This window comes from Cnephaeus nilssonii (genome assembly GCF_951640355.1).
Source record: "Cnephaeus nilssonii genome assembly, chromosome: 9".
Classification (NCBI taxonomy): Eukaryota; Metazoa; Chordata; class Mammalia; order Chiroptera; family Vespertilionidae; genus Cnephaeus; species Cnephaeus nilssonii.
In genome coordinates, this window is record NC_137080.1 from 66,207,968 (window position 1) to 66,233,714 (window position 25,747).

General features: G+C 40.4%; 1 protein-coding gene across 1 annotated transcript in view; it reads left to right on the plus strand.

Annotated features, from left to right (window-relative positions):
- Nucleotides 1–243: 243 nt before the first annotated feature.
- Nucleotides 244–25,747, plus strand: part of LMBRD1 (LMBR1 domain containing 1) — an 86,667-nt gene continuing 61,163 nt past the window's right edge. Inside the window, exons 1-4 of the mRNA XM_079780653.1 lie at nt 244–532; nt 5,379–5,555; nt 14,059–14,119; nt 23,550–23,647. Of these exons, the coding sequence (XP_079636779.1) occupies nt 458–532; nt 5,379–5,555; nt 14,059–14,119; nt 23,550–23,647 (411 nt within the window). The 5' untranslated portion in view covers nt 244–457. The remainder of the gene's footprint in view (nt 533–5,378; nt 5,556–14,058; nt 14,120–23,549; nt 23,648–25,747) is intronic.

Genomic DNA, 25,747 nt, shown 5'->3' on the forward strand with positions numbered 1-25,747 from the left:
AGAGGAAGTGGAAACACCTAAAGTTGGCCTGAATCTCCAGGTACAGCCAGTGCAGCCCTTGCGGCGTTCCCTGGCTTTTCCAGCCCATCCCTTTAGGCCGAATCCAGCAGCATCTCAAAAGCTTGCACTGCGGGGAGACGTCCTCGCTTAGACTGGCGCCTCACCTCGGAAGCCGACCGCGCGGTGACGTGACGATGACGTAGCGGTGACGTCCCGGCGTCCCCGCGCGCGTCGGCCCTGAGCGGTCCTGGCCGCTCCGCCCCCCCCCCCCCCCCCCGCCCGACCAGTCGCCAAGGGACGCGGATGGGCTGGTCTCCTTGGCAACCACTTGCTCCACCCCCTTCGTCCCTTTAACCTTTAGGGTGCGCGGGCGGGCGCCGCGTCCCTCGCACTCTCCCCCTTTCCCCTCCCCTTGCCCCGCCGCTGGGGCTCGCAGCCTTCCGGGCTGGCAGCGAAGATGGCGGCGGAGACTGCGGGCGCGGCCTCGGCGGAGCTGGTGATCGGCTGGTGCATTTTCGGCCTCTTACTTCTGGTAGGGGAGGCGCTTGGAGTTTTCCCAGTGTTTACTGTGTGGGAGAGAGGGCGGGGCCGGCCCTGCCGCTGGCCTCCCGGGGCGCCGGAGACGCTCTTCGCCCCGTCGTGCCTTCACCTGGGACTGTGGGGTCCGGGCGGGGTTTGGGGGTGCTCCTCGGCGCTGGGGATGGGGGACGGGGCACTGATTCCCGGCCGCTTTCGCTGTCTTTTTCCTGAAGACGTCTCATATTGCACGTTTCCTTTCCCGGAACTCTTGCCCTCACCCCTGACTGGGGGGGGGGGGGGGCCCTGGGGGGTTTGGGGCGGTTGGGGTCTGGGGACGGCGGAGACCCTCGGGGTGGGGAAGGGTGGGGTGGCCTCTGGGACCCGGTGAGACGGGAGCACCGGGTGGGGGGGCAGCTGTGCCTGATCTTTGCAACTCCTGTGGGCCCTGGTGTGGTAGACTCAGAACAGGGCCTGTCTGCTGCTCTCTGCACCAGTTCCCTACCTTGGGGTTATGGAGTCGCCAACCTTCTCCACCCATTGTGCGATTCCGTCTTGATGACTTGAGTGTTCGTTGGTTCGTTCTGACTTCAAGGCTTCACACTTCCTTTCGAGTCTGTCCGTGGGTGTAGAAAGAAACCTGTGTGGGGCAAGCTGTAACCCTCTCTGCGGCCAGAGTCGGGGTGTGTGTATGACCACCCATCTGAACTACCCGTCCCACCTTCCCCTTTCACACGCCTTGTCTTCCTTCAGCCCTGCTGTTGCTTCAGCCCCCGAGGTATTTTAGCCACTTTGCATTATGAAAACAAATAAAAAACAAAACAAAAATCAAACCAAAAAATTGTTATCTTCGCTTCTGGAAATCAAGGCGTTTAATTGTACTTATTAGATGCCACACGGTGTCTACGACCTATGTAAATATGCTTTGCTAGTAAATGTTGCAGCTCTACCAGAAACCCTACCAAAAAAGAAAAAAAGTGAAAACTGAAAGAAAGGTTTCTCGTGCTACCTTTGCTTTGGCTGGAAATAATACTGCCTTTACATGGGAACATGTTTTACTCCTCTTGGTGAAGAAAATGGAAACCCTAAAGCTTGGCTGTGGTTTCCATAGCCCATCCAGTCCTGTACTTGGGGAGTTCACTGGCTTTTCCAGACCATCATATTCAGTAGGTTTAGAAGAAAAACAAGCAAGTAACCAGTATCAAAGTCTAGTGGGAATATCTTGGCTGTTATCAATGAATAAACATTTCACAGGTAGTAGTTTTGCTGTCAATTGTAGGAGGATGCCAACAAAAGAAATTGTGGCCTCTAAGAAAATCTGAAGATAGGTAGGAAAACAAAAATGCTTGAAACAGGTATTTTAAGTACTGAAAACCAAAGTATGATTTTATAGAATAGGACTTCAGGGAATAGAAACAATATTGGAAGAAAGTGTAATTGAGGTAGACTTTGGATAGATGAAGATGGGAAGGCATTTACGCTGATTTTACAGTAGAAACAAAATAAAATGAGAAGGGAATTAAGAATTTGAAACTGGATGTTGAAGTAGAAAAAACTTAGTAATAAGGGCCATTGTTTAATTTTCTGCAAATCTCTTTCATTCCTGACTTATTAGATTAGAAGAGACCTGGATTCTCTTGTCTGCTTCTGCATTCAGTCTTTTGAGATAAGTTATTTTTGTTGAAGTACATGAAGAAAATCCAGTTTTAGTGATACGTAGTTGGAAGCAGAGGAGTATTTTTTAGGTAATTGTGGACGTTGTTCTTTAATACCACACCAAAACTCAGTAGTAGAAGCTTCTTAAAGGTTAGTTGCAATAAGGAATCTGAAACCCTCTCAATGAACTTTTAATTCTGTTTCATTAACACCCATTGGGCCATGTTGTACTTTGAATGGGTCTTTTCACCATGCATGGTTTTATAACATGATGCATTTGTCATTTAGAAAACACTGGTTCACTGAGTTATACAGATCTCCCAAATATGGATATACGTATATTTTATTACATAATATAAAAATTTCACATTCATTAATATCACCACTGATCTTGTCATAAGAAATCCCAGAAGTAATATTGTGAAACAGTCAAGCTCAGTTTTGGATACTAGTTTTCCAAAATTCTAATTTTCATTTGAAAGCTTGAATTTAATGATTGGCAACAAATAACGGTCAGTTGCCTTTCTTGGAAGTGATAGGTCCCCTTTGTTCATTTCGACAAAATCTGCCAAATATCCAAGTCTGCACAACCATAGTTAGTCAGTTGTGCTTTCAAGTAAAAATGATGTTCCTTGCCAAAAGTGCCTAGTTTGGCTTCCAACCCCTAAGTATTCAGGTATCCACCTTTCCTGGATTCAGCCATCACACCTTGGTTGCAGTTTGGTGCCATTGTCTGGACTCATGCTTGCTTTTTCAGCAGTTTTTCCCGCCATGAGTTATACACTATGCGTGCAAATATCAACATATTTGGAAAAGGCAAATAACATTTTAGTATTGTTACGAGAATAATTTTGAAATTGCAGATCCTCAGAAAGGATTACCAGGGGTCTGGGGACTTAACATACTATTTATTGCCAGTCATCTACTAAAGAATAGAACACTAGGATTGATAACTTTTGTAATTGTGGGCAAGCAGAATGTTTGCCACATAAGGAATTGTTATATCTGGTTCATCGGCTGATAATCTCTATCAAACCCTTCTATCTAGTCTCCCCAAGAGCCTCAATAATTTGGCTTATACCACCTTTCAAATTTTCCATTACTATATAAGACAGTCTCCGTTTCTTTAAAGCAAGTTCTCTCTTGTTACTCAAAAGTGAGGGCAGCACCTGGGAACTTGTTAGAAATGCATACCTAAGACCCCAGTCCTACTGAATCAGAATCTGCATTTTAACATGATCCCAGGCAGTATGTGTGCTCATTAGTTTAGCCAACATCTGTTCTCATTCCTACCTCTGCCCCAGTGGTTCTCAGATATGACTGTTCATTAAAAACAACTTGGGAGTTTGAAAAAATCCTAAAGCCCAGACCAGTTAAATCAGAATCTCTTGGGAGGGTTTGGGGACTGCTCTAAACCTTTCCTTGTAATTATTAGCAAATTGTATGTTAGTTTCTTTTATGAATTTCTCTAAGATGCTATTTTACATGACATCTATCTATATATATAAAAGGCTAATATGCTAAGTGTCCTTCCCACTGTCTGACTGGCTGCTATGATGCTCACTGACCATCAGGGGGCAGATGCTCAATGCAGGCGCTGTCTTGACGTGTACAAAGAAATGGCACTGTGGACCTGGTGCCCACAAAGCAACACTTGATTTCCCCCAAGTGGGACACAGGCCCTGCCACCACCCTGGAGCGACAGCCCACCAAATTGCAGCTGATGCTGCCGTGGCACAAAATGCGGCCCACAGCTCAGCCCAGCCCACAAATGGTGGCTGTGGGTGCCAGGTAATGATGTCACGTTTTTTTGTTGACATTCTGAAGCCGAAATTGTCGCCAGAATATGTCTGAAGAACACTTATCGACAAGTACTACCAATACTGGTAGGAACTGCCTTCATAGCCAAAATGAGGTAACTGAGGATTGCAATTATTGAACACAAGTTGTGGTGGAATGACTGTTACATGTCAATTTTGCTTATCCCTAAATTTCTCCGGTGAAAAACTATCTGATGGAAAATTTACTTGATGTTGTAGCAAAGGCAAAGTTTGTCCCAATGATATGAATTTTCCAGAATACCCAGCATATTTAAAAAAAATTAATGATAAATGGAGATTCTGACAGTAAAAGTTTCATGGAAAATATTTGTTGTTATATCATGTTACTGTTTTTTATTTATATATTATATTTATGTGCATTATACTAATTTTCTTTCATCTCTGATACTTCTATTACAGAGAAAGGGCGAATAGCGATATTAAAATATTTCTTCTAATTAATTTCCTTTCAATATGCACAAATTCATGCACCAGGACACTAGTCTCATATAATTGAATAGAGCAGAAGTCCTCAAAATGTAATCTCTGGACCAGCACAGCCTCACCTGGGAAGTTGCTACAAGTGCAGTTTTTCTGGCCTCACTTCAGACCACATGAATCTGAAACTCTGGGAAGTGGGGCCGAGCAGCCTGTGCTTTAATAAGTATTCCAGGTGATTCCGATGTTACCTAAAATTTAGAGAATCAGGAGACTGAATTCCTCTACTCTGTTAATTAGTAGAAAGACATTGCTAACTATTAAGAATACCTGCTTGATTAGAGATGTCAGCCTCTGTACTTCTCTGAGTGTACTTTTTCACTGGAAAGTTCCTTGCAATGCACATGTATCCATTTTCATTGTGCACTTTTTTTTGTTTGTTTAATGCTCTTTAAAATTTGAGTTATTGTATAATGTATCAGTTGCATAGTGATTATTGGCAGTTAGTCTTTAGCTGAATGGTACTCTTGAACTGTCATAATGGGGCAAAAGTTAATTTCAATTCAAGTTATATTCTGTGATGCTCCAGTAGGATAGAACATGTAGTTATAGCTCCTTTAGGTTGGAGAGCTCTATAGGGAAAATGTATTCAAAGCTAGTTATAACTGACATTGTGTGAAATCATTAATTATTGTACTGTGTTCTGTGAGGATATAGGCAAATGAGCACTGTCATCATTAACTTTTACTTTGTATGTGTCTTTGCACCTAAGTGGGGTTGTACTGCATCCATGAAATGGGCTTTGAAAATTATCAATCTTAAGTTTTTTACACATCTAAAAGAACCTTTACTTGATATAAAGTTTCCCATTGGAAACAAACACATGCTAAAATCAGTTTTGGAGAATACATAGGACAATAATAAAACATTTTGTTTGTTCTATTTTAGGCTATTTTGGCGTTCTGTTGGATATATGTTCGTAAATACCAAAGTCAGCGGGAAAGTGAAGTTGTCTCCACCATAACGGCAATTTTTTCTCTGGCAATTGCACTTATCACATCAGCACTTCTACCAGTGGATATATTTTTGGTTTCCTACATGAAAAATCAAAATGGTACATTTAAGGTAATTAATATACTATATGATTCTATTCCTTTCAAATTCTTGGCAATTAAGTGTTTAAGTTTAGCAGTCCAGTGTATATTGTTGTCTCTGGAATAAATGAGAATCAAAATGCAGCATAGGCGCTGAGAATGTGACAACTAACATGGAAGACTAGAAAAAGGCTATTGAGTGACATAAGACTATTAATTTGACAACCCTCCAAATTTGAAGAATGTCTTTTGTTAACCTGAAAATGTATTAATTGTAGTAGGTTTTATTTTTGTGCCTCTCATAGCTTGAAGTTTATTTGACTTGATTTTCATTAATGCACTAAATAAACAATTTAGAAGGGCTTTTGTTAGTGGCAAATCGGAATCTTAATCTTTATTTCATATTGAGTACTTTTAGTCAGTGTGGTATAGTGAAAAGACCACTAGGCTGGGAATTATAAGACCTGAGTTCTAATCTTGGACTCTTAACTATCTGGCATGTATCTTTGGCCAAATCAGTTAACTTTTCAAAACTTCAGTTTTCTCCTTTTTTCTGGGAGGGTGGGGTGGGTGGGGCAGGAGGTTGTTCCTATTTTTAAATGAAGGGTTTTGGAATGGAAGATTTCTAAGTTCCTTTTTTACTATGCAGATTACTTTCAGTTTCTTGTTAGTATAAGCTTCTTTGTGGCAGGAACTGGGTCTTACTTATTGTTGTATGCCCAGTGTCTAACACACATGTAGGTACTTAAATATTTGAATGAAATATTATTCCAGTTACCTCAATAATGGATGGTTCCAAAATAAGTTCCTGAATTTGGCCAACTGGGCTTAAATAATTTGAAACTGTTTTTATGGTTAGATTTAGATACATTTTGATTTTTGTAAAAATTACAGTTACTTTCTATAGGTATTCATTTAGCAGGTATTTAATTGAGCACTTAGTACGTGCCAAATACTGTATGAACTAATATCTGTTGAACATTTACTATGTGTCTGTCCTAAATGGTTAACATATATTAACTGCCTTTAATCTCCCAAACAACTGTATGAGGTAGCTAGTATTGTCCATGTTTTTATGGGCAAGAAAACGAGGATTGGAGAGGTGACGTAACCTATCTACAGCTCCTAAGTGCTGTAGCTAGGATTTAAAGCTCTGCAGACTGGTTCCAGAGCTCTTGGTTCACTAGGATCTTTAGCTGTATCTATAGCTGAGTATTATCACTGGTATAATTATTATTTGAAGAGGAGATTTTGAATTTTGAATTTATAATATTTGATTTGTTTAGATTTTGTGGAAATAGGTTTTCATCTTGAATTTTCAAAAAAAAAAAAAAAAGAATAGCTGTAAGTATTCTATTCCAGTGTCTTTTATAGTTGGCCAGTAACTTTGGATAGTATTGCACAAAGTATATTAATCAAAGAAAATAAAAAAATGATAGTAATGTCAACAAATATTCTTTATTTTATACTATTTTATACATTGTGTAAAATTAAAATTAGTAGTTAAGATATGGTATCATAATATTTAATGTTTTTTATTTATTTATTTATTTTAATATATTTTATTGATTTTTTACAGAGAGGAAGAGAGAGGGATAGAGAGTTAGAAACATCGATGAGAGAGAAACATCGATCAGCTGCCTCCTGCACACCCCCCACTGGGGATGTGCCCGCAACCAAGGCACATGCCCCTGACCAGAATCGAACCTGGGACCCCTGAGTCCGCAGGCCGACGCTCTATCCACTGAACCAAACCGGTCTCGGCCAGTTTTTTATTTTTTTTAGATATGTTTTTATTGATTTTAGAGAAGAAGGGAAAGAGAGAGAGAGAGAGAAACATCGATCGATTGCCTCCTGTATGTACACATTCCCACTGGGGATAAAACCCACAACCGGGGCATGTGCCCTGACCTGGAATCCAAACAGCAACTTTTCTGTGCTCAAGATGACGCCCAATCAACTGAGCCACACCAGCCAGGGCCATTTAATGTTTTGATAGCTAAAATATATCTTATTCTCTTTCCCCAGTGATTAATCTCGTTATGGCCTATTAAGTATCAGGATTGAACTCTCTCCTAATGCTTCAATCCTACTCTCAGATGGTGGTAGTTGTATCTTGAGAACTTTGTACTTTTTATTACATCTACATATATCCATTCACTTAATATTTATTAAGTTTGTACTATGTACCTGATAAATGTGGGTGCTGGAGATTAACGACCCAAACAAATGAGGCTGCTACTCTCGTGGAGCTTACCTGCTGTAAAACCAGACCTACAGTAAACAGCAAAACAAGCTAACTTCATAGTGATGAATTCTATGTGGAAATATAACAGATGGATGTGGGTAATTTAGATAGGAAGATTGGAAGGCCAAATTGCTTAGGTAAGCCAGACTGGTGAGGTTACTTGAGAACTAAATGAGAGAAGCTAGTCAAGTAAAGAGCCAGAGGGAGTGCCTTTAGGGAGAATGGATCAGTAGATAAAGAGGCCTTTTGCCTGGATGAGTTTGGTCTTTTGGGTGAAGTGTGGTGTTGGGGCTTGTGCTTGGTACTAGCTGAGATCAAGAGAAGGTGGGGACCGGATTACTTATCACTTTTAAGTCATGTTAATGAGTTTAGGTTTTCTTCTAACTGCAGTGTGAATTTAATGAAGATAAAAGATAAGGTGAATTGGATTTGAGTGGTGCTAGTAGAGAAAAATGATTAAAATTGGTATATATTTTGGAGCTAGAACTGCTTGGATTTGCTAATGAATTAGATATGGAGGGTGAAGGAAAAACAAAATTGAAGCACTGATGCCTAGGTTTTTGTATACCTTAAAGAAATAGGGAAACCTGAAGCAACAAACGGCATATGCATTCCTGTGGGCAGATGAATGTATAAAAAAGAGTTGTATTTAGTTTAAGTTAACTTCAAGTTCCTGTTATATATACTCAAGTGGAGGTGTCAGGTAGAGAGTTGAAACTTCAGGGAAACTTTTGGGTTGGAGTGAAGTATTTGGAAAATCATCAGCATATGGATGTTATTTAGAGCTATGGACTGACTAGTAATTGGGGAGAGTGAGTAGTCAGAGAAGGCATTGGACCATGCGGCGGTAGCCAACCTTTCGAACCTCATGGACCACCGATTGGCAACCACTGGATTAGAGTGCTCATTATGTATAGGCCAGCTGAAGGGGAAAGGCTGTAACCTAAGAGTTAGGAAGAAAATTGGAGGAGGGAGGCTATGACAATCAGAAGAATTTTTTTCAGGAAGAGAGAATGAAAGCTTTTTCGAATGATGAAAAGTGAAATCAGAGAGGTAGAAAAGTGACTGTTGGCTTTGGTCAGTGGTAACCAAAGAGCATGAAGAATAAGTTCAATGAGGCATGGGGGTGTCAGGTTGGAGTGGGCTAAATATGGACAGGGAGGTGAGAAGGTAGTGATAGGGAATACTGACAAATGTTTGGTGAGTTTTGTCCTTTAGGAGAGTAGAGTCAGGCCAGGGGAGGTGTTTTTATTTGTGGTGGTTGAGAATGGATTGATCTCTTTGTTTAATGGAAATTAGTAAGGTTTGGGTACTTAAGTATTCCGTAGAGTTGGAGAACTTTTTGAGAGTGGAGAGGTTATTATTGTAGGTGCAATGTCTTTGAGAAGGCAAAGGAGTTTAGGGGGGTGGTATCTAACAGTGAAATGTTGGCTATACTAGTAAATGGTATGGACACCTAGCAGAAGGAAGAGTTAACTATTGAATACAGGTCGAATCTAGGTGTTAGATTTGGTAGTAAGTTGAGTAAGTTCTTTTGGCTTCATGTTATTTTATAGATCTCTAAGTTAGTATTTTTCAACCACTGACATTTTGTGCTGGATAATTCCTTGTTGTGCGGGACTCTTCTGTGTGTTATAGATGTTTAGCAGATCCTTGCCTCCACCCTACTACATGCCAGTAGCATATTGACCTCCCTCAACCCCATATCTGCAGACATTGCCAAATGTCCCATGGGAACAAAATCACCTCGGAGTGAGAACACTGGTCTAAGGTGAGGTTATCAGGTAAAATTAAGGAGATTCAGATGTCGTTTTGGGTTGGACTAAGTGTTTCAAAATGTCACCTGAAGAATGGGAAAGGGAATTTTATATATATGACCCATTACATCTTTTTTTCCTATGGTATTTATTCCCTTTTCCTTTCTTTTGACATTCTTTAATATTCTCTATTTAGTATTAGTTCTTGATTGTTTCACATTCCTTTGGGTCTTAAATGACTCTGAAGTTCCTTTGGTCTCCACTCTGGGAGAGGGTGATTTATAAAATGTATCAAGGGCATAGTACTCAAAATGTGGAAAAAGGAAGGTTTCATAAACTAAGTTCCTTGGACAGTACATCAGATACCTTGGATGCAAGACAGTGTATAAAAGCCAAATACACTAATAGTTCTTGAGTGATGTTGTATATTTTACACATAGTTTTAGCTTTAAAATAGTAACAGTAACACTTAGTTTCTTTTTGGCACAAGATTTGGTTAAACAAAAGAGCATTGCAGAGTAAAAAATACTAAATTTCAGTGAATCTTTGACTTTAAATTACCTTCAATCTCTCTACACTTATTTTTTTTTTCTGAAGTTGTGGTCTTACTCAATTTTAAAGTTTAGCTTTAAACAGATTATCAGTGGGTATGTTAATACCTCATGGGAGTGTCTTGGAAATTGGTAGGGAGTTTGTGTAAGGGTAGATGTAATTATCCTGTTTCAAAAAAACTTCAAGTTTCAGAAATCTTTTAAAACTTCTGTTTTGATGTATAAACAATCACTAAAGAAACACAGCTGTTAGGAGCTGAAGCTTTGTTTATGTACATATTCATTTAGATACTTGAATCATGGATGAAAAAATTTTCAATCATTGCATAGAATTCTCCCCAGTGCTTTTCCATTCCTATTTGGTGAGCACTACTTACACTTTCCATTTTTCTGTATATGTATGGATATTTCTTTCAGTACTTTTTTAGACAAAGACTGTTAACACTGTTGATTGCAACTTGTTCTGCTTCTCCGTACTAAAAATTACTTCATGGGTGTCCAGCTATGCCAGATTATTTAAATTTAATTGTTTTTAATCTCTGTATGATATCCCATGTTATGAATATACAGTATTACATTTTACCAGGCATGTAGATTGTCTTCAGTTTTGTTGTTGTTGTTTTTAATATTTTAAACAGTGTTACTCTGAATATTGTTGGGTAAAGGTCTTATGGTGAAAAATCAATAAACATTACTTGGTGCAGGCAGGAATTTACGGGGATAATTATTAGTAAGCAAACAAATGCTTATGTACTTGACATTCTGCAAAGAGGCAAGCTTTCTCAAAGTGCATACATCTCAGCAGGTGCCTCTGCCTTTTCTATAGGCCAAGTAGAAGAGTGGCTTTGCAGGTAAATAGACAGTGTGGACTTGGGTTCCAAGAAGTGTGAGCTTAGATGTACATTGTTCATGGGGCACTAGGACATTCCAGTTGCTGAACCCTAGAAACTTTGGGCCCCTTTGTCCCATAATTGAAATTGGGTGCAGCTCCTCCTACTGTGTGGGAAGGGGAGGCCCCTTTGGGCACCTTGTTGCCAGGCAACCCAGTAAGAGATCTTCATGTCATTCATTGGATAGTACTACTCATCTTAAAACATATCTATGTACTTATAGCTGTCCTGATTTATGTGAATCTAGGTTATAGACTATTTTCCTTACTATTACTATGTAGGAGATGGCTTTTCCTCCACATTTGCCATTATTGGATATTATTAATGTTTTAAATTTGCCACTTGGGTAAGTGAAAGGTTACTATAATAATAGATTTTTAAGTTTTTTTAATAAAGTTTAGTAACTGGGTAAATTCTTCATTGTTGGTGTTATTAAAAAAAAAATTACCCATCTCTTGCTTGTGTTTTTCAGATGACTTTTAGAGTCAGCATGTCAAGCCCCCTTCCCCCCTCCCTCCCCCCCCCACTATTTGGTATTTTGATTGGCATTACATAGTTGTATGGATTAATTGGGAGGGATTTAATATTTATAATCTTTTCGTGTGGGAACATGTGACTTTCCATTTCTTTAGATCTTTTTAATTGGCCTCTGCTCAAGGCTACAAAGTTTCAATTATAGAAGATAAATAAATCCCAGATACTTGCTTCCAGCCAGCCCTGGCCTCCGCTCAAGGAGGTGCTGGAAAAAAAATAAATAAAAGAAAAAAAGGAGGGGCTGGGAGCTTGGGTCGCCATGGGGTGATCAGGCCAGGATGGGACGGCAGTTGTGGGTGATCAGGCTGGTGGGGGGCGGGGCCATTGTGGGTAAGCAGACCAGCAGGGGGACCAGTTGGGGGTGAGCAGGCCGTCAGTGGGGGTCAGTTGGAGGTGATCAGGACAGCGGTGGGGAGGCAGTTTGGAGTGAGCAGGCCAGCAGGGGGGCAGTTGGGGGCGAGCAAGCTAGTGGAGAGGGAAGGTGGGGGCGAGCAGGCCAGCAAGGGGGGCAGTTGAGGGTAAGCAGGCTGGCATGGGGGGCAGTGGGGGTGATCAGGCTGGTGGTGGGGGCATTTGGGGGCAAGCAGGCTGGCGGCGGGGGGCAGTTGGGGGCGAGCAGGCCAGCAGGCAGAGTGGTTAGGGGCAATCAGGCAGGCAGGCAGGCAGGTGAGTGGCTGGAGCCAGCAGTCCTGGATTTTAACCTTTTGCACTCGGATGTCGAGTGTGACTCAACACGGTTAGCATTAGAATAAAGGAATCGAGAAAAAAGCAAGCGAGTGCAAAGGGTTAAGAGGGATGTCCGACTGCCGGTTTAGGCCCAATCCCTGTAAACCGGCAGTAGGACATCCTTCGAGGGGTCCCAGATTGGAGAGGGTCCAGGCCGGGCTGAGGAACAGAACCCCACCCCCCTTGCATGAATTTCGTGTACCGGGCCACTAACACACACACACACACACACACACACACACACACTGAGTGGCCAGATTATTATGCGTTCTGAGATCATAATAATCTGGCCACTCAGTGTATCCTATCTAATAAAAGAGTAATATGCAAATTAACATCACTCTGCTACACCCACAAGCCACGCCCACCAGCCAATCAGGAGCGAGTATGCAAATTAACCCAACCAAGAATGCTGCGGCCACGGAGCGAGCAGGAGGCTTGGGTTTCCCCGGTAATGGAGGAAGCCAAGCTTTCCGCACACCCTGGCAGGCCCAGGCCTCCATTCAAGCCTACAAAGTTTAAATTATAGAAGATAAATAAATCCCAGATACTAGGGCCTCTGCTTGTGTCACCGGGGGGTGTGGCCGGCCTGCAAACGACCACAGGCCCCTCTCCCAGGCCTCCGCACACCCCAAGGGAACCTCCACCCTAATCCGGGACACCCTTCAGGGCAAACCAGCTGGCCCCCACCTGTGCAACAGGCCTCTATCCTATCTAATAAAAGAGTAATATGCAAATTGACCACTCCAACACACAAGATGTCTGCCCCCATGTGGACACAAGATGACCACCACAAGATGGCCAGCAGGGGAGGGCAGTTGGGAGGGACCAGGCCTGCAAGGGAGGGCAGTTGGGGGTGATCAAGCCTGCAGGGGAGGGCAGTTAGGGGTGACCAGGCCGGCAGAGGAGGGAAGTTGGGGGCGACCGGGCCTGCAGGGAAGGGCAGTTAGGGGCAAACAGGCTGGCAGGGGAGCAGTTAGGCATCAGTCAGGCTGGCAGGGGAGTGGTTAGGGGGTGATCAGGCTGGCAGGCAGAAGCGGTTAGGGGCAATCAGGAAGGCAGGCAGGCGAGCAGTTGGGAGCCAGCAGTCCTGGATTGTGGGAGGGATGTCCGACTGCCCATTTAGGCCCAATCCTGGATGTCCTACCAGGATCGGGCCTAAATGGGCAGTCGGACATCCCTTGAGGGGTCCCAGATTGGAGAGGGTGCAGTCTGGGCTGAGGGACACCCCCCCCCCCCCCGTGCACGAATATTGTGCACCTGGCCTCTAGAATATCTATATATTCATATAGCTTTCTAAAATACAAATCATATTTGTCACTCTATATAAAAATTCATCACTATTTTTCTACGCTCTTAGGACAAAGTTCAAAATATTTGGCATGTTCATGATTCACTAGTCCTTCAAACCTGTTCTTCTCCTTCACTCTACCTGCTTTCTCTTACTTTTCCAAAAGCTCTGGTGAGTCTTTGTTTAGCGTTTTGCAGTTTTTTTTAAATTCTCCATGTATGTTCCTTTCTTCCCTCCTCCCTACTGCCCCTCCCCACCCCCAAGAATGACCTCTCTTCCTTTAGGTCTCAGTTTAGTTATTTTGGGACACCATCCCTGAACTTCAGTCTTAGTTAGGTGCCTCCTGTTTCTATGTGTTTCCCTAGAGCTATGTTATCTCCTGTCTCAGCATTTACTTGTCTATCACTTCTTGAAGGTACCAACCATACCTGTTTGAGTTGATACATTTATGAGTGATATTCTGTCATGGTAAAACTTAATTATAACTGTTAAACAAATGTATGTTAAATTAATATTTCTGTTTCCTTTTTGTCCTAGGACTGGGCTAATGCTAATGTCAGCAGACAGATTGAGGACACTGTATTATATGGTTACTATAGTAAGTATCTTTCAGTTTTGTTTCCTATATCTGGGCTACTAACCAAAGTACAGAATAAAACTACATATAAACTTTTATTTTGACATCACATTTGAGATTACTGTTTGACAGCTGGAATAAGTAATGTAGCATCCATTCTTATAATCCTTAAACTTCTTTTACCTGCTTTGCTATAGGTTCATTTGCAGCATTTCTTTGTGGAGGTTCAGTCAAATTACTTTAAATCTCAGGTCTCTTCCTTTGTTACCACTAACAGTGTCACACTTGCACTCTTGATTTAAAAGTTCTCAGTTTCCTAGCAATTTAAAAAAAATATTGACACTAGTAGAGTGTTCTCTCTGGGGAATTTGTAGCATCAACTTTACTGAGCCAGTTTAATCCAGGGGATTATGGTTATTGATCCTTTTCTCCCTCACTTCCTTCCTCTTCCTTCCCTAATTTTGGATTATAAAAGCTTTATAATAGCCACCTAAATGTTTACAAATTTTTTTCTTTTAATAAACATTAGATTCAACTGGAGCTTTTATAAAAATGTATAAGTGCTGAGTTAGGAAAGGGATGCTTTTTTTTTAGCACTAAATCAAGATGTTGAATAAGATTTCAGTAGGACATTAAATTGGATACTGAAAAAAACATCTGTAGAAGTTTTTGTAAAAGATTTTATTGGATCTTAACCTGTTAACTGCCACACGTCCAAAACAGAAACCATCCCCCCACCCCATGATATTTTCAATTTAATTAAAAAAAATCAATTTGCAATTCTATCTAATAAAGAGGGAATATGCTAATTAACCCTCACACTGTCACAAAGATGGCTGCGCCCACAGCCAATGAGGGAATATGCTGATTGACTGCCATGCCCTCAAAGATGGTGGCGCCCAGTACCCTCAGCCCCGCTGGGGTGCCTGCCTCCAGAGTCCCCCAGTCCCCTCGGCCCCCCAGCTGCCCAGGGCCACCCGAGGCTCAGGTAACCAGGGCCGGCCGAAGATTGTGCTGCTGGCAGTGGCAGCAGCAGTAGTGTGATGGGGTCATCGCCTTCCCCTGACCGCCGGGTCGCCTCCTGCCCCTGAGGGCTCCTGGACTGTGAGATGGGGCAGGCCGGGCCGAGGGACCCCTCCTCCCCCCAGTGCATGAATTTTCATGTGCATCGGGTCTCTAATAAATATTATAAAGATATATTACAATTTGGCTGTTCTTGAATATTTTCAGTTGAAAATTCTCACGAAAAATGATTTTTTAAAGCATCTATAGACACTTATGGCGTACAAAGTGCTAATTTAGCTGCTTTGGTTATAACCTTTGCCTTTTCCCTTGATTTAAAATCTATAGGACCCATGAAATTCTATTCTTTTGGTATAGAGTTTAGAAATGTTTTTATTGTATTTTAATATAGAATTTATTTTTCTGATGAATACATTAAATATATATGATAAAATTTAAATTTGACCTGTTAAAACTTGAAAAGGTGCTATGTTAAATGAAATGTTGCCTTTTTAATACAAATTTATTGGAAGGACATAAATTGCATCTTCAAAAACAAATTTGGGGGAAGGGACCTGTCTCCTATGTGACATTAAAGTGTATTTATGCTGTAGAGCACGTGACAAAATAAGCCAATTTTTATCTCAGTGTATTCAGGTTCATAAAGCATATCTTATTGAACCTAGAGGCTTAGTCAAGGTTACAAAGATTTCTAATAAATACTTCTAAACTGGAATGTTAATTCATGCAGCCTTGTTGGTTTCATGGAGAGAATTAAGCCTATAGGAAATTATTTTAGTGAGTGTTTTTCTCAGTCCTCCTAAGGGTAGTGTGCAATCTTAAATGCGTTATAGCTAAATTAATCTTTATAAACAGTAGATGACTTAGGGATTTGGGTTTGATTCTCTTTAGAACTTGGGATAACTACCTTGGGATACAATAGATGAGACACTGCTCTAGGAAAGAAATTTGAATAGAAGATTTCTTGAAGACCATAGAGTCAAAGCAGGAAGATTTAATTCGATAATATTTCGAGATGTTAAAGATCAGCTTATTAGTGAGTGGCATAGTCCAAAGTGGATATTATTGCCTAAGCTGGAGCTGCTTGTCATTAAATGAGCTATGTTTTAATCAGTAGTGCTGAGGATGTTACCTGTGGGAATGCTTAGCAGCACTGAACCCCCAAGGCAATTTCAAAAATCATCTAAGGACCTTTTAAACAATACTAGTGCTAGGTTACATCCAGAGAGATTCTGATTTACTCTTGCATTTCATTAATATCCCCGCTGTTCTTATAAAAAATATGTATATATTGGAAAGATGTCAGGCTCCAGATGGGTGGATTCAAGTTTTCTGAAAATTCTAATTTTCTCTTGGAAATTCAGGTTTAGCATTGGCAAAAGTACTCTCACTTATTTTCTTTGAAGTGACAGGCTCACTTTATTCATCTTTTAGAAAATTGGCCCAATATTCAAGTCTGGATAACAGTTGCTTGTCTGTCTGTTCTTTTTTTAAGTGAAAATGGTGTTTGAAAAAAAAAAAAAGACTAGTAATTCACAACTGAAACTGCACAAGTGCTTCTCACAAGTATGCTTTCTATGGAGTTCTCTTCACCCAAAGTTAAAGAGTTGTGTACTTGCCCTAACTGGTTTGGCTCAGTGGATAGAGTGTCGACCTACGGACTGAAGGGTCCCAGGTTCGATTCTGGTCAAGGGCATGTACCTTGGTTGCAGGCACATCCCCCAGTATGTGCAGGAGGCAGCTGATCGATGTTTCTCATTGATGTTTCTAACTCTCTATCCCTCTCCCTTCCTCTCTGTAAAAAATCAATAAAATATATTTAAAAAAAAAAGAGTTGTGTACTCAAAGGTGGACATCTAATAGAATTATTACTACTTCAGAGGGACTTTTCCTGAATAAAAGTGATCCTGCTGGTGAATACTTCATGGTGAAGAATATAATAGCTGCTAGTGGAAAGGCAAACAATATCTTAATGTTATTATGAAAATAATTTTCATGTTATGAATACCCTGAAAGGATCTCTGCTAATCCAAGGTCTGGAAACTACATTTTTTGAGAACCTTTTTTTTTTTTTTAATATGTTTTTATTGATTTCAGAGAGAGGAAGGGAGGAAAGAGAAATAGAAACATCAGTGATGAGAGAATCATCAACCGGCTGCCTCTTGCACACCCCACACTGGGAATGGAGCCCACAACCCAGGCATGTGCCCTGACCTGGAATTGAACCATGACCTCCTGGTTCATGGGTCGACGCTCAACCACTGAGCCAACTATGACCTGCAGGTTCATAGGTCAGTACTTAACCACTGAGCCACATGGTCAGCACTTAATCACTGAGCCACATGGGCCAGGCTCTTAGTTCTATTTTTGTTTCAAAATTATTCTAACCTTTAGATTCTTACCTTTTATTGTAACTTATCATATATATTTACTTTATTCTAACATTTTCTCTAACCATTTTTAGTTTTAATTCTTTCACTGTCTTTCTTTTAATTGCTTTTAAGTGAATTTTTTTTTAACTAATATTTTTTCCCAACTTCTTATTTTGATTTTGCTTGAATGCAGGGGTTGTAGAAATGAGGAGGACCCAAACCATAAGTGGGAATTATTCAAGGCTGTTGTGTTCAGTTCTTCTGTAGTTGTCCTATTACTTCCTCCTAGACACTCTTTCTCCTCTTGACACCAATTCTAGGGCTATTAATTCTTGTGTAGATAACATATAGAATCACATAGTATGTATTGTTTTCTGTTTGGCCTCTTTAGTGCTCAGCATTATATCTGAAATTCCTCTTGTGTTGTTGCAGGTGAAAGTTAGTTCTCATTGCTGTATAATATCTCATGGTACTAAAACATACCATGGTTTGTTTATCCATTTTAATATTGATGATCAATTGGGTTATTCACTTTACTGCATTGTTTTCCATTGTATGGATACTTCTATTCAAACAATCCCAGATGATTATATGTTTAAGTTCTTACTTTTTTCTATTAAATAATTATTCAGTGAAAATAGGAGTGTGTGGCAAAGTGTATGCATATTTATTTCTATGCCAGGCCTTTTGAGCATTCAAGTTTCTCCTCACTCCCTATTGGCTGATTGATCAAAAATTGTACCTGAAGTCTTTACTATGTATTTTGAATTTAAGGTTTACAACCTTCTAGTGTTTAATTTGAGAAGTTAAAGGTATTTAACTTCTCTGTGATTTCTCCACCTGTGAAATGGCAATCGTGTAGTACCTACTTTATAGTGTATTAAGAGTGTGACCATTTTTGTCTCCTTTTTGTCATTGAATGAACAGTACTAGTTGATTATTAAGGCAAGTAGGGTTGCTGCTACACAGTAAAGAAAAGGAGGAGTGTATCTTGAAACCAGGGGATTGATTCTTTCTCATGTACCATGTTTAGAGGCAAAAAATTGAGATCTATTACACTCCTCATAGGCAGGACCACCAAGGGCTCAGGATAGCTCAGGAGGAGTGTTTGGGTTCCCCCATTTCTTGTACCAAATTCTATTTCAGGAATTATTCCTGGCTGCTATTAACAAATTGGAAATACATGGCTTAAATAGTATAGTGGTTTTTTTAGTTTCACTTAAAATAAGTCTGGAGACGGGCTATCCAGGGCTGGTATGGCAGCATCATGGCATCATGAAGATCCTAAGCTCATTTCTCCTCAGCTTTCTATCCTTAGTACACGCTTTCCATCTTAAGGTCACTACAGAATCCAAAAAGGTGTATGGAGTTTAAGTTGTCATGTATCCATTACAGGCAGGATGCAGGAAGAAGGGGGAAGGACCAAAAGGGGAATGCCAACTGAAAGGAAAATGGGTATTGGATATGCCTTTAGCAATCTTGACGCCGTGTTTCTTCAGCTGAGTAAATAAGATAATTTTAGAAGGCTTTTAGAGTTCCCAAAATATCTTTATACTTTGACCCTCTAAAACAAAAAGCTTTGTAATAATTAATTATCCTATCACAATATTGACTAAGTTATTCTTTGTCTCTGTTTTCATTGGTAGTTGGGAGGAATAAAGAGTGTATAAAAAGTCAAAAGCCTAATTTATCCAAGTTAATTTTCATGTGAGTTATAATTTAATGATAAACAGTTCTTAAAAGGTAGGTTGTTTGTTTTGTGTACATTTAAAAAGTCACAAGAATTACCATGCATTCTTTGCCACAGTTTTTGTCCATGGCCTTTGTCCATGGCTCTCTGTTCACTTGTTTAGGCTAGTTCTTGAAAAATTGTTTTGAAAAAGAACTTGTTTTATGAGTTTAATTTGTGGGTTTTTTTTAGAGAATTTTCATAAGAGTTTATTTAAGCCAAACTGACCACATATCCTGGGAGCCAGAGCTCAAATGCTCCCATGAGTTTAAATTTTGCCAATGTCTAGTGGACATGAGGTTTTAAATTTTTTTCTTAATGTGTTTTCTTTGATGTTAGTGGAACTATTAAACCAAATAGTCTGTTTATCTTTTACTTGCTAGTAGCAATCTTTTAACAAAAACATTTACAAGCAAGCATACTTTATAAAGATTTCAGGATATGAGAGTATTATCACTGTTGGAGTTAAGAATAATTTTCCTTTGAAAATACCTCTTAGTTTGAAGTAGAACTTGAAAAGAAGCACTTTCTATGTTTCATGATAGTGGTAGCAGCACTTTTTTCACTTACAGATATATAAGCCCAACTTGACATTAGAACTGATCTGAAACATGCAAAAATATTAACTTAATACTGTCTTTACAGTATAATATTTACCAGTTAAAGGGTTAAAAACAGAAGTCTTTAAAAGGACACTTAGGAAGAATAGTCAGATAACCAGAAGATAGCTTAGAATGTGGTATCAGGGAAACAAAGATTTAGAGCAGTTGTTCCACACCTATTTTGAGTCACAGACTGCTGAGGGGATAATATAGTCTCTTAGAATAGTGTGTGTTCCCCATGACCTCCAGTGTTGATTTCTAGAAATCATCTTTTTCTGACTATTTGCTCCTAATACACTAGTGCCCTGGTGCATGGATTTGTGCACATTGAAAGGAAATTAATTAGAAGGTGGCCAGTGGGGCGGGACTGGGCGAGAGGGACAGACATGCCCTGGAGCCAACCTCCTGCAATCCTTCCCCGGCAGGCTGAACATGGGGTGGCACCACGGCTCAAAGGGTGTCTGAGGAATGAGCAGGGTCCCTCCAGCAGGTGGGGTCCCTCGGCCTGGCCTGCAGGGATCGGGCCGAAACCAGCACTCCGACATACCCCGAGGGGTCCCAGATTGCGAGAGGGCAGTTCTCAGATGACGCACCCTGGAATTGAGCTCTCTCCTCTCTGGTTCCGGGATACGTTACCTGAGAACCACCGCTGCCAAGTCACCGCAGCTCGGCAGCTCCTGTGTTGAGCGTTTGCTCCCTGGTGGTCAGTGTGTGTCATACCTGCTGGCTGGTTGGATAGTCAGACGGTTGCTTAGCCTTTTATATATATAGCTAGTAGGATAGAATTTTATACCCTGTTATACTTATTGAATATGATAGTAACTTATGCAGTTATAAGATCATTTATCCCACAAGTTCAGGAATACTAGGAATATTTATGAAATAGTCATTAGGCACTCTGGCTGGCTAAAGGGCAAGGCCACCAAGTACTAGAGACAAGTGACATACTGACCTTGAATCCTAACCTTAATGTATCTTTTTATCAAAACTTTTGGCATGTGGCAATCATCTCACAAACTCTGCTATGCTAATTCAGGATTTTTCCTATTCTATATAAATTTCTTATTTTAATCATAATAGCGGTATGGTATTTAGAGTGACTTATAGCCCTGTTTCTTTTATGTTTAATTTTTCAAAGCTTTTAGAATACTTATTTTGTTTATGCTTTTGAATATATGTTTATTTCTGTTGGCTCTTAGATTTGTAATAGAAATGTTAATACTAACTACTCCCTGATCTGTAGTAGAAATACCAGTATTCATTACCCTTAATGATTTACTGTCTTTATTAGTTTTTCATAACATTGAAGACTGCATACATTTCACTCAATATTTGTAGTGCCAAAATTCATTATGCTGGCAGTCATTTTCTGATCAGTATAAATTAATTCTTACCTTTCTGTTGGTTATTTAGGGCTCTGTTTGCACTGAGTATTTTAGCTATGTTGCATTTAGTGGGGCTGTTTCAAAAGTGGCCTCCAGATAAATGAGGTAGTGCTAGCAAGTATTAAGATCATGTTTAAAAATTCTATAACTCGTATAATGATACCTTCAGAATAAGTAATTGAGAATTTTGTATACATTTCTAACAAATGCTTTCTTTTACAAAGGAGTCTAATGATTATCATCCTATATTTGCTTTATATAATTATGCTAGAGACCCGGTGCATGAAATTCGTGCACTCCGGTGGGGGGTACCCAGCCTCGCCTGGGCCTTCTCACAGTGCAGGAGCCCTGCGATCAATTGCCCCAAAGAGGTAGGCCCCGCCCACCCATCCAGGGCCCCTCGGTGGATTGCCCCAAAGACGTAGGCCAGAGCCGGGGGTCCCGCTTCCGAGCCGCCAGACCCTGCTTCCTCCACTCCGCGCGGGGCCGCAGGACACCCAGGCCTGGCCAGACACGCCTCGTCCATGGTGTGTGCACCTCCGCGCCACGCATGTAGCGTCAAGTCCCTGCCCACCCGCGTGCACCCTCTGCACACGCAGCCTCCTGGTGATAGATTGTGGGATTGTGACAGCGTGAGGGTATCACGGCATGAGGGAGTGATGAGGCCTGGTGCACAAAATTCGTGCATGGGGGGGTGTTTCTCAGCCTGGCCTGCACCCTCTTCAATCTGGGACCCCTTGGGGGGATGTCTGACTGCTGGTTTAGGCCCAATCTCGCCACATTTGGACATCCCTCTTCCAATCCGGGACCGCTGGCTCCTAACTGCTTGCCTGCCTGCCTGCCTGCCTGCCTGCCTGATTGCCCCTAATCGCTTCTGCCTGCCAACCTTATTTCCCCCTAACTGCTCCCCTGCCAGCCTGATTGATGCCTAACTGCTTCCCTGTTGGCCTGATCGCCCCCAGCTGCCCTCCCCTGCTGGCCTGATCACCCCCAACTGCCCTCCCCTGCCAGCCTGATTGCCCACAACTGCCCTCCCCTGCCGGCCTGCTCACCCACAACTGCTCTCCCCTGCCAGCCTGATCGCTCCCAACAGTCCTCCCCTGTCAGCCTGATCACCCACAACTGCCCTTCCCTGCCACAACCCACCTCCTCCACTGGGCCCCGCCTCCACTGTGCGTGCGGCCATCTCTTGAGGCCATCTTGTGACGATGTTAGGGTGTGATGCATGAGGGCATGACGACCAGCTAGGCTATTACAAGTATAGATTGTTGTTATTATTTTCCATGAACTTATGTATATGCAGATAAATTTAAATCTACGTAAGATTTGAAAAGCAAATTTCTTAGGCTTGTTAAGTCTCAAAAAGTTGTTTGTGTAGTTTTTATTATTAAACTAGTAGCCCTGCGCACAAATTTGTGCACCAGTAGGTTGCTGCCGCCCTCCTGTAGCTCACCCCACCCCCCTCATTTCGCCCCCCCCTTCATAGCTTGCTGCCCTGCCCCTTCCTGTAGCTCTCGGCCACCTGCTTGTAGTTTGCTGCCCCACCCTCCTGTAGATTCATGATCAGGTCATTACAGGGTTGGTTGTTACACCTTAGGGCGTAACGGATAATAAGCATATTCCTCTCATTATATAGGATATATTCTGTTTGGCTGTTCAAATTTTAAGTTGCATATGAATTAAAATAAATAATTTGATTTGCTACTGGTTGAAAATATCTCAAATCTAACATTACTTTAAAACAGATAAATAGTAATAGTAGTTAACTTTGAATCTAATTTTACTGTTCTGTTGTACTTCTTTTCTATATCTTGATTTGTGTAAGATCAGTTTTACAACACTGCATATTTAAAATTTAAATTTGGGAAATTATTTGTATCAAAATGACATATGATTATAGATGTTTCTTTAACTTGAGTGACTGGCAACTGTAACAGTTGTGTCAACTGTACTTGATTTTAAGTTGGAAGGAATATAAAAGTTGAAGTTCATTTAAATGAGATAGATGGCTCACAAGAAATTCTTAGCACTGTGTTGTTGAATACATAATAAGAGTAAGATGTTAGCTGCCACAAGTGTTGTTGGCAGAATTATTGTGATTTTATTGTTAAAAATTGCTCCATAGTTTTACTTGAATTATGTTTTGTTATCTAATAGTGTTATTGATTTCTTGGGACAGGGGTCAGAAAAGGCTGATTTGAACTTTTACATATATACATAGAGTTATGCTATATATTTTATATATATATGTATATATATATACACACACACACATATATATATATGTAATTTTAAGTTCATATGTTTTAGTAGAACTCAGTTTATTATTTCTTTTCACAGCCTTATATTCTGTTATATTATTCTGTGTGTTCCTCTGGATCCCTTTTGTCTACTTCTACTATGAGGAAAAGGATGATGATGATACTAGTAAATGCACAGTAAGTATCATTGTAGGGGGGCTGAATGATTATTTCCTTCTTTTTCAAAAAATGACATGACTGAATTTATTCTACAGCATTGTTGTCTAATAGAAATACATTGGGAGCCACATGTGAAGTTTGAAATTTTCTAGTAGCTAGCCACATTAAATTAAGTACAAAGGAACAGTTGAGATTATTTTAATGATACATTATATTTAATGTCATATGTTCTAAGTATTATCATTTCAGATAGAGTCAAAACATATTGAGATATTACTTTTTTCACATTATTTTATTTTTTCTTCAGATTTTTAATTTTTTCTGTCACCTTTTATCCCCTCTTTGTGCTCTCTTCCCCCCACACTCCCTTCTCCCCCCCCTTTTTATTACACTATTTTAAATTTAGAGTAGTACATTTTACACTTAGAACAAAATTCCAGTTTGAACGAGCCATATTTCAAGTGCTTGATAGCTACATGTGACTTGTGACTATTCTAGAGCAGACATCAACAAACTTTTCTGTAAAAGGCCAGGTAGTAAGTATTTCAGTCTTTGAGGGCCATATAGACTCTGTCTGAACTACTCAACTCTGCTGTTGTAGTGTGAAAGTAGTCAGAGATGGTACTTAAAGAGCATGATGTAGTCTAGTAAAACTAGAGCCTCGGTGCATGAAATTCATGCACAGGGGGCAGGGGCCCTCCTTCTGGCCTGCACCCTCTCGCAATTCAGGACCTTTCAGGGGATATCTGACTGCCGGTTTAGGCCCGATCCCGCCCTAACCACTCGCCTACCTGCCTAATCATTCCTAACCACTCTGCCTGCCTGCCTGATCGCCCTTAACCACTTGCCTGCCTGCCTGATCACCCCTAACCACTCGCCTGCCTACCTCATCGCCCCTAACCACTCCCTGGCCGGGGGGGGGGGGGGGTCAGTGGCCATGGTTGTTCTGGTCTCTGGTCATTCTAGTCGTTCCACCATTTCAGTCACTGGGCTTTTATTACATAGGATAGGAGGTGGGCTACATGTGGCCCACAAGATGTAGTTTGCTGACCCCTGTTCCAGGGCACAAAGGAACACTTGCAGACTGTTCTTACTAATCCAGGATAACACTGTATAAAACCCTGATAGATATACTACATGTGCATGTCCAAAACTGCAAACCAGTATCTCTTAAGGATTGGTATAAATACCTTAACTAAATATTAGCAAATTGAATGCAAGGGTATCTTAAAAATACATTAACAAAGTATAAATGATTTGGATCCATCTCTAGTTTGTATGGGTGATTTTTCATCAGCACATCTATTAATATGTGATTATTTAATAGGTCAAAGAAGAAATTGTATGTGGAAAGGTATTTGCCAAAAATGAACATTTTATTTCTGATTTAAGGGGGAAAAGTAGCATAAAAAGAATAAATGTCTTTTGTCTTTTTATTGAGTTACAGGAATTTGTTTTATACTGTGTTTATGTTTTGTATTTAAGTGTAAAAACAAATATATTATTGACTCAAAAGCCAACATTATGCTTAATCATAGTTATTAAAACCTAAAGCATTTGCATTAAGATCAGGAATTAAGCACATCAACAATATTTTATATGATTCCCAGAGTGGTAATCAGTGTAATTTGTTAGAAGTAGTAAACAAGATGTTTAACTATTTATAAAGAAGGTCAAAATTATTATTTGCAGATACTATATAACTCTCTATTTGAAAACCCAATGTATGTAAGGTAAAGTGGCCGGATACAAATTTATTGTTAAAAATTAATGAGACATAAGCTTTCTCAATTCACTTTTCTAAAGTGCATCTCCTCCAGCCCTTTGCTTGATCTTAAGATCTTCCTTTTTATATTTTTACCCTCAGGACTATCTTAACTCCTTTGAGAACAAGAATTTATCATATGAAGCATGCATTTAACTTTTAAAAGGTCATTTTTAGAGACTTCAGTAGACTGAGAGACAAATAGTTTTTTCTCACTGATTTAACTTTTTCTTTAAGATGAACTTTTCTTCCATATTTAGAATTAGATTCAGCTTTGTGTTTTTCTTTATATTTGGATGACATCGTGGGCACCAAGTAAAACAGACTTTAAAGACCTGAGTTCCTGGTTTCAG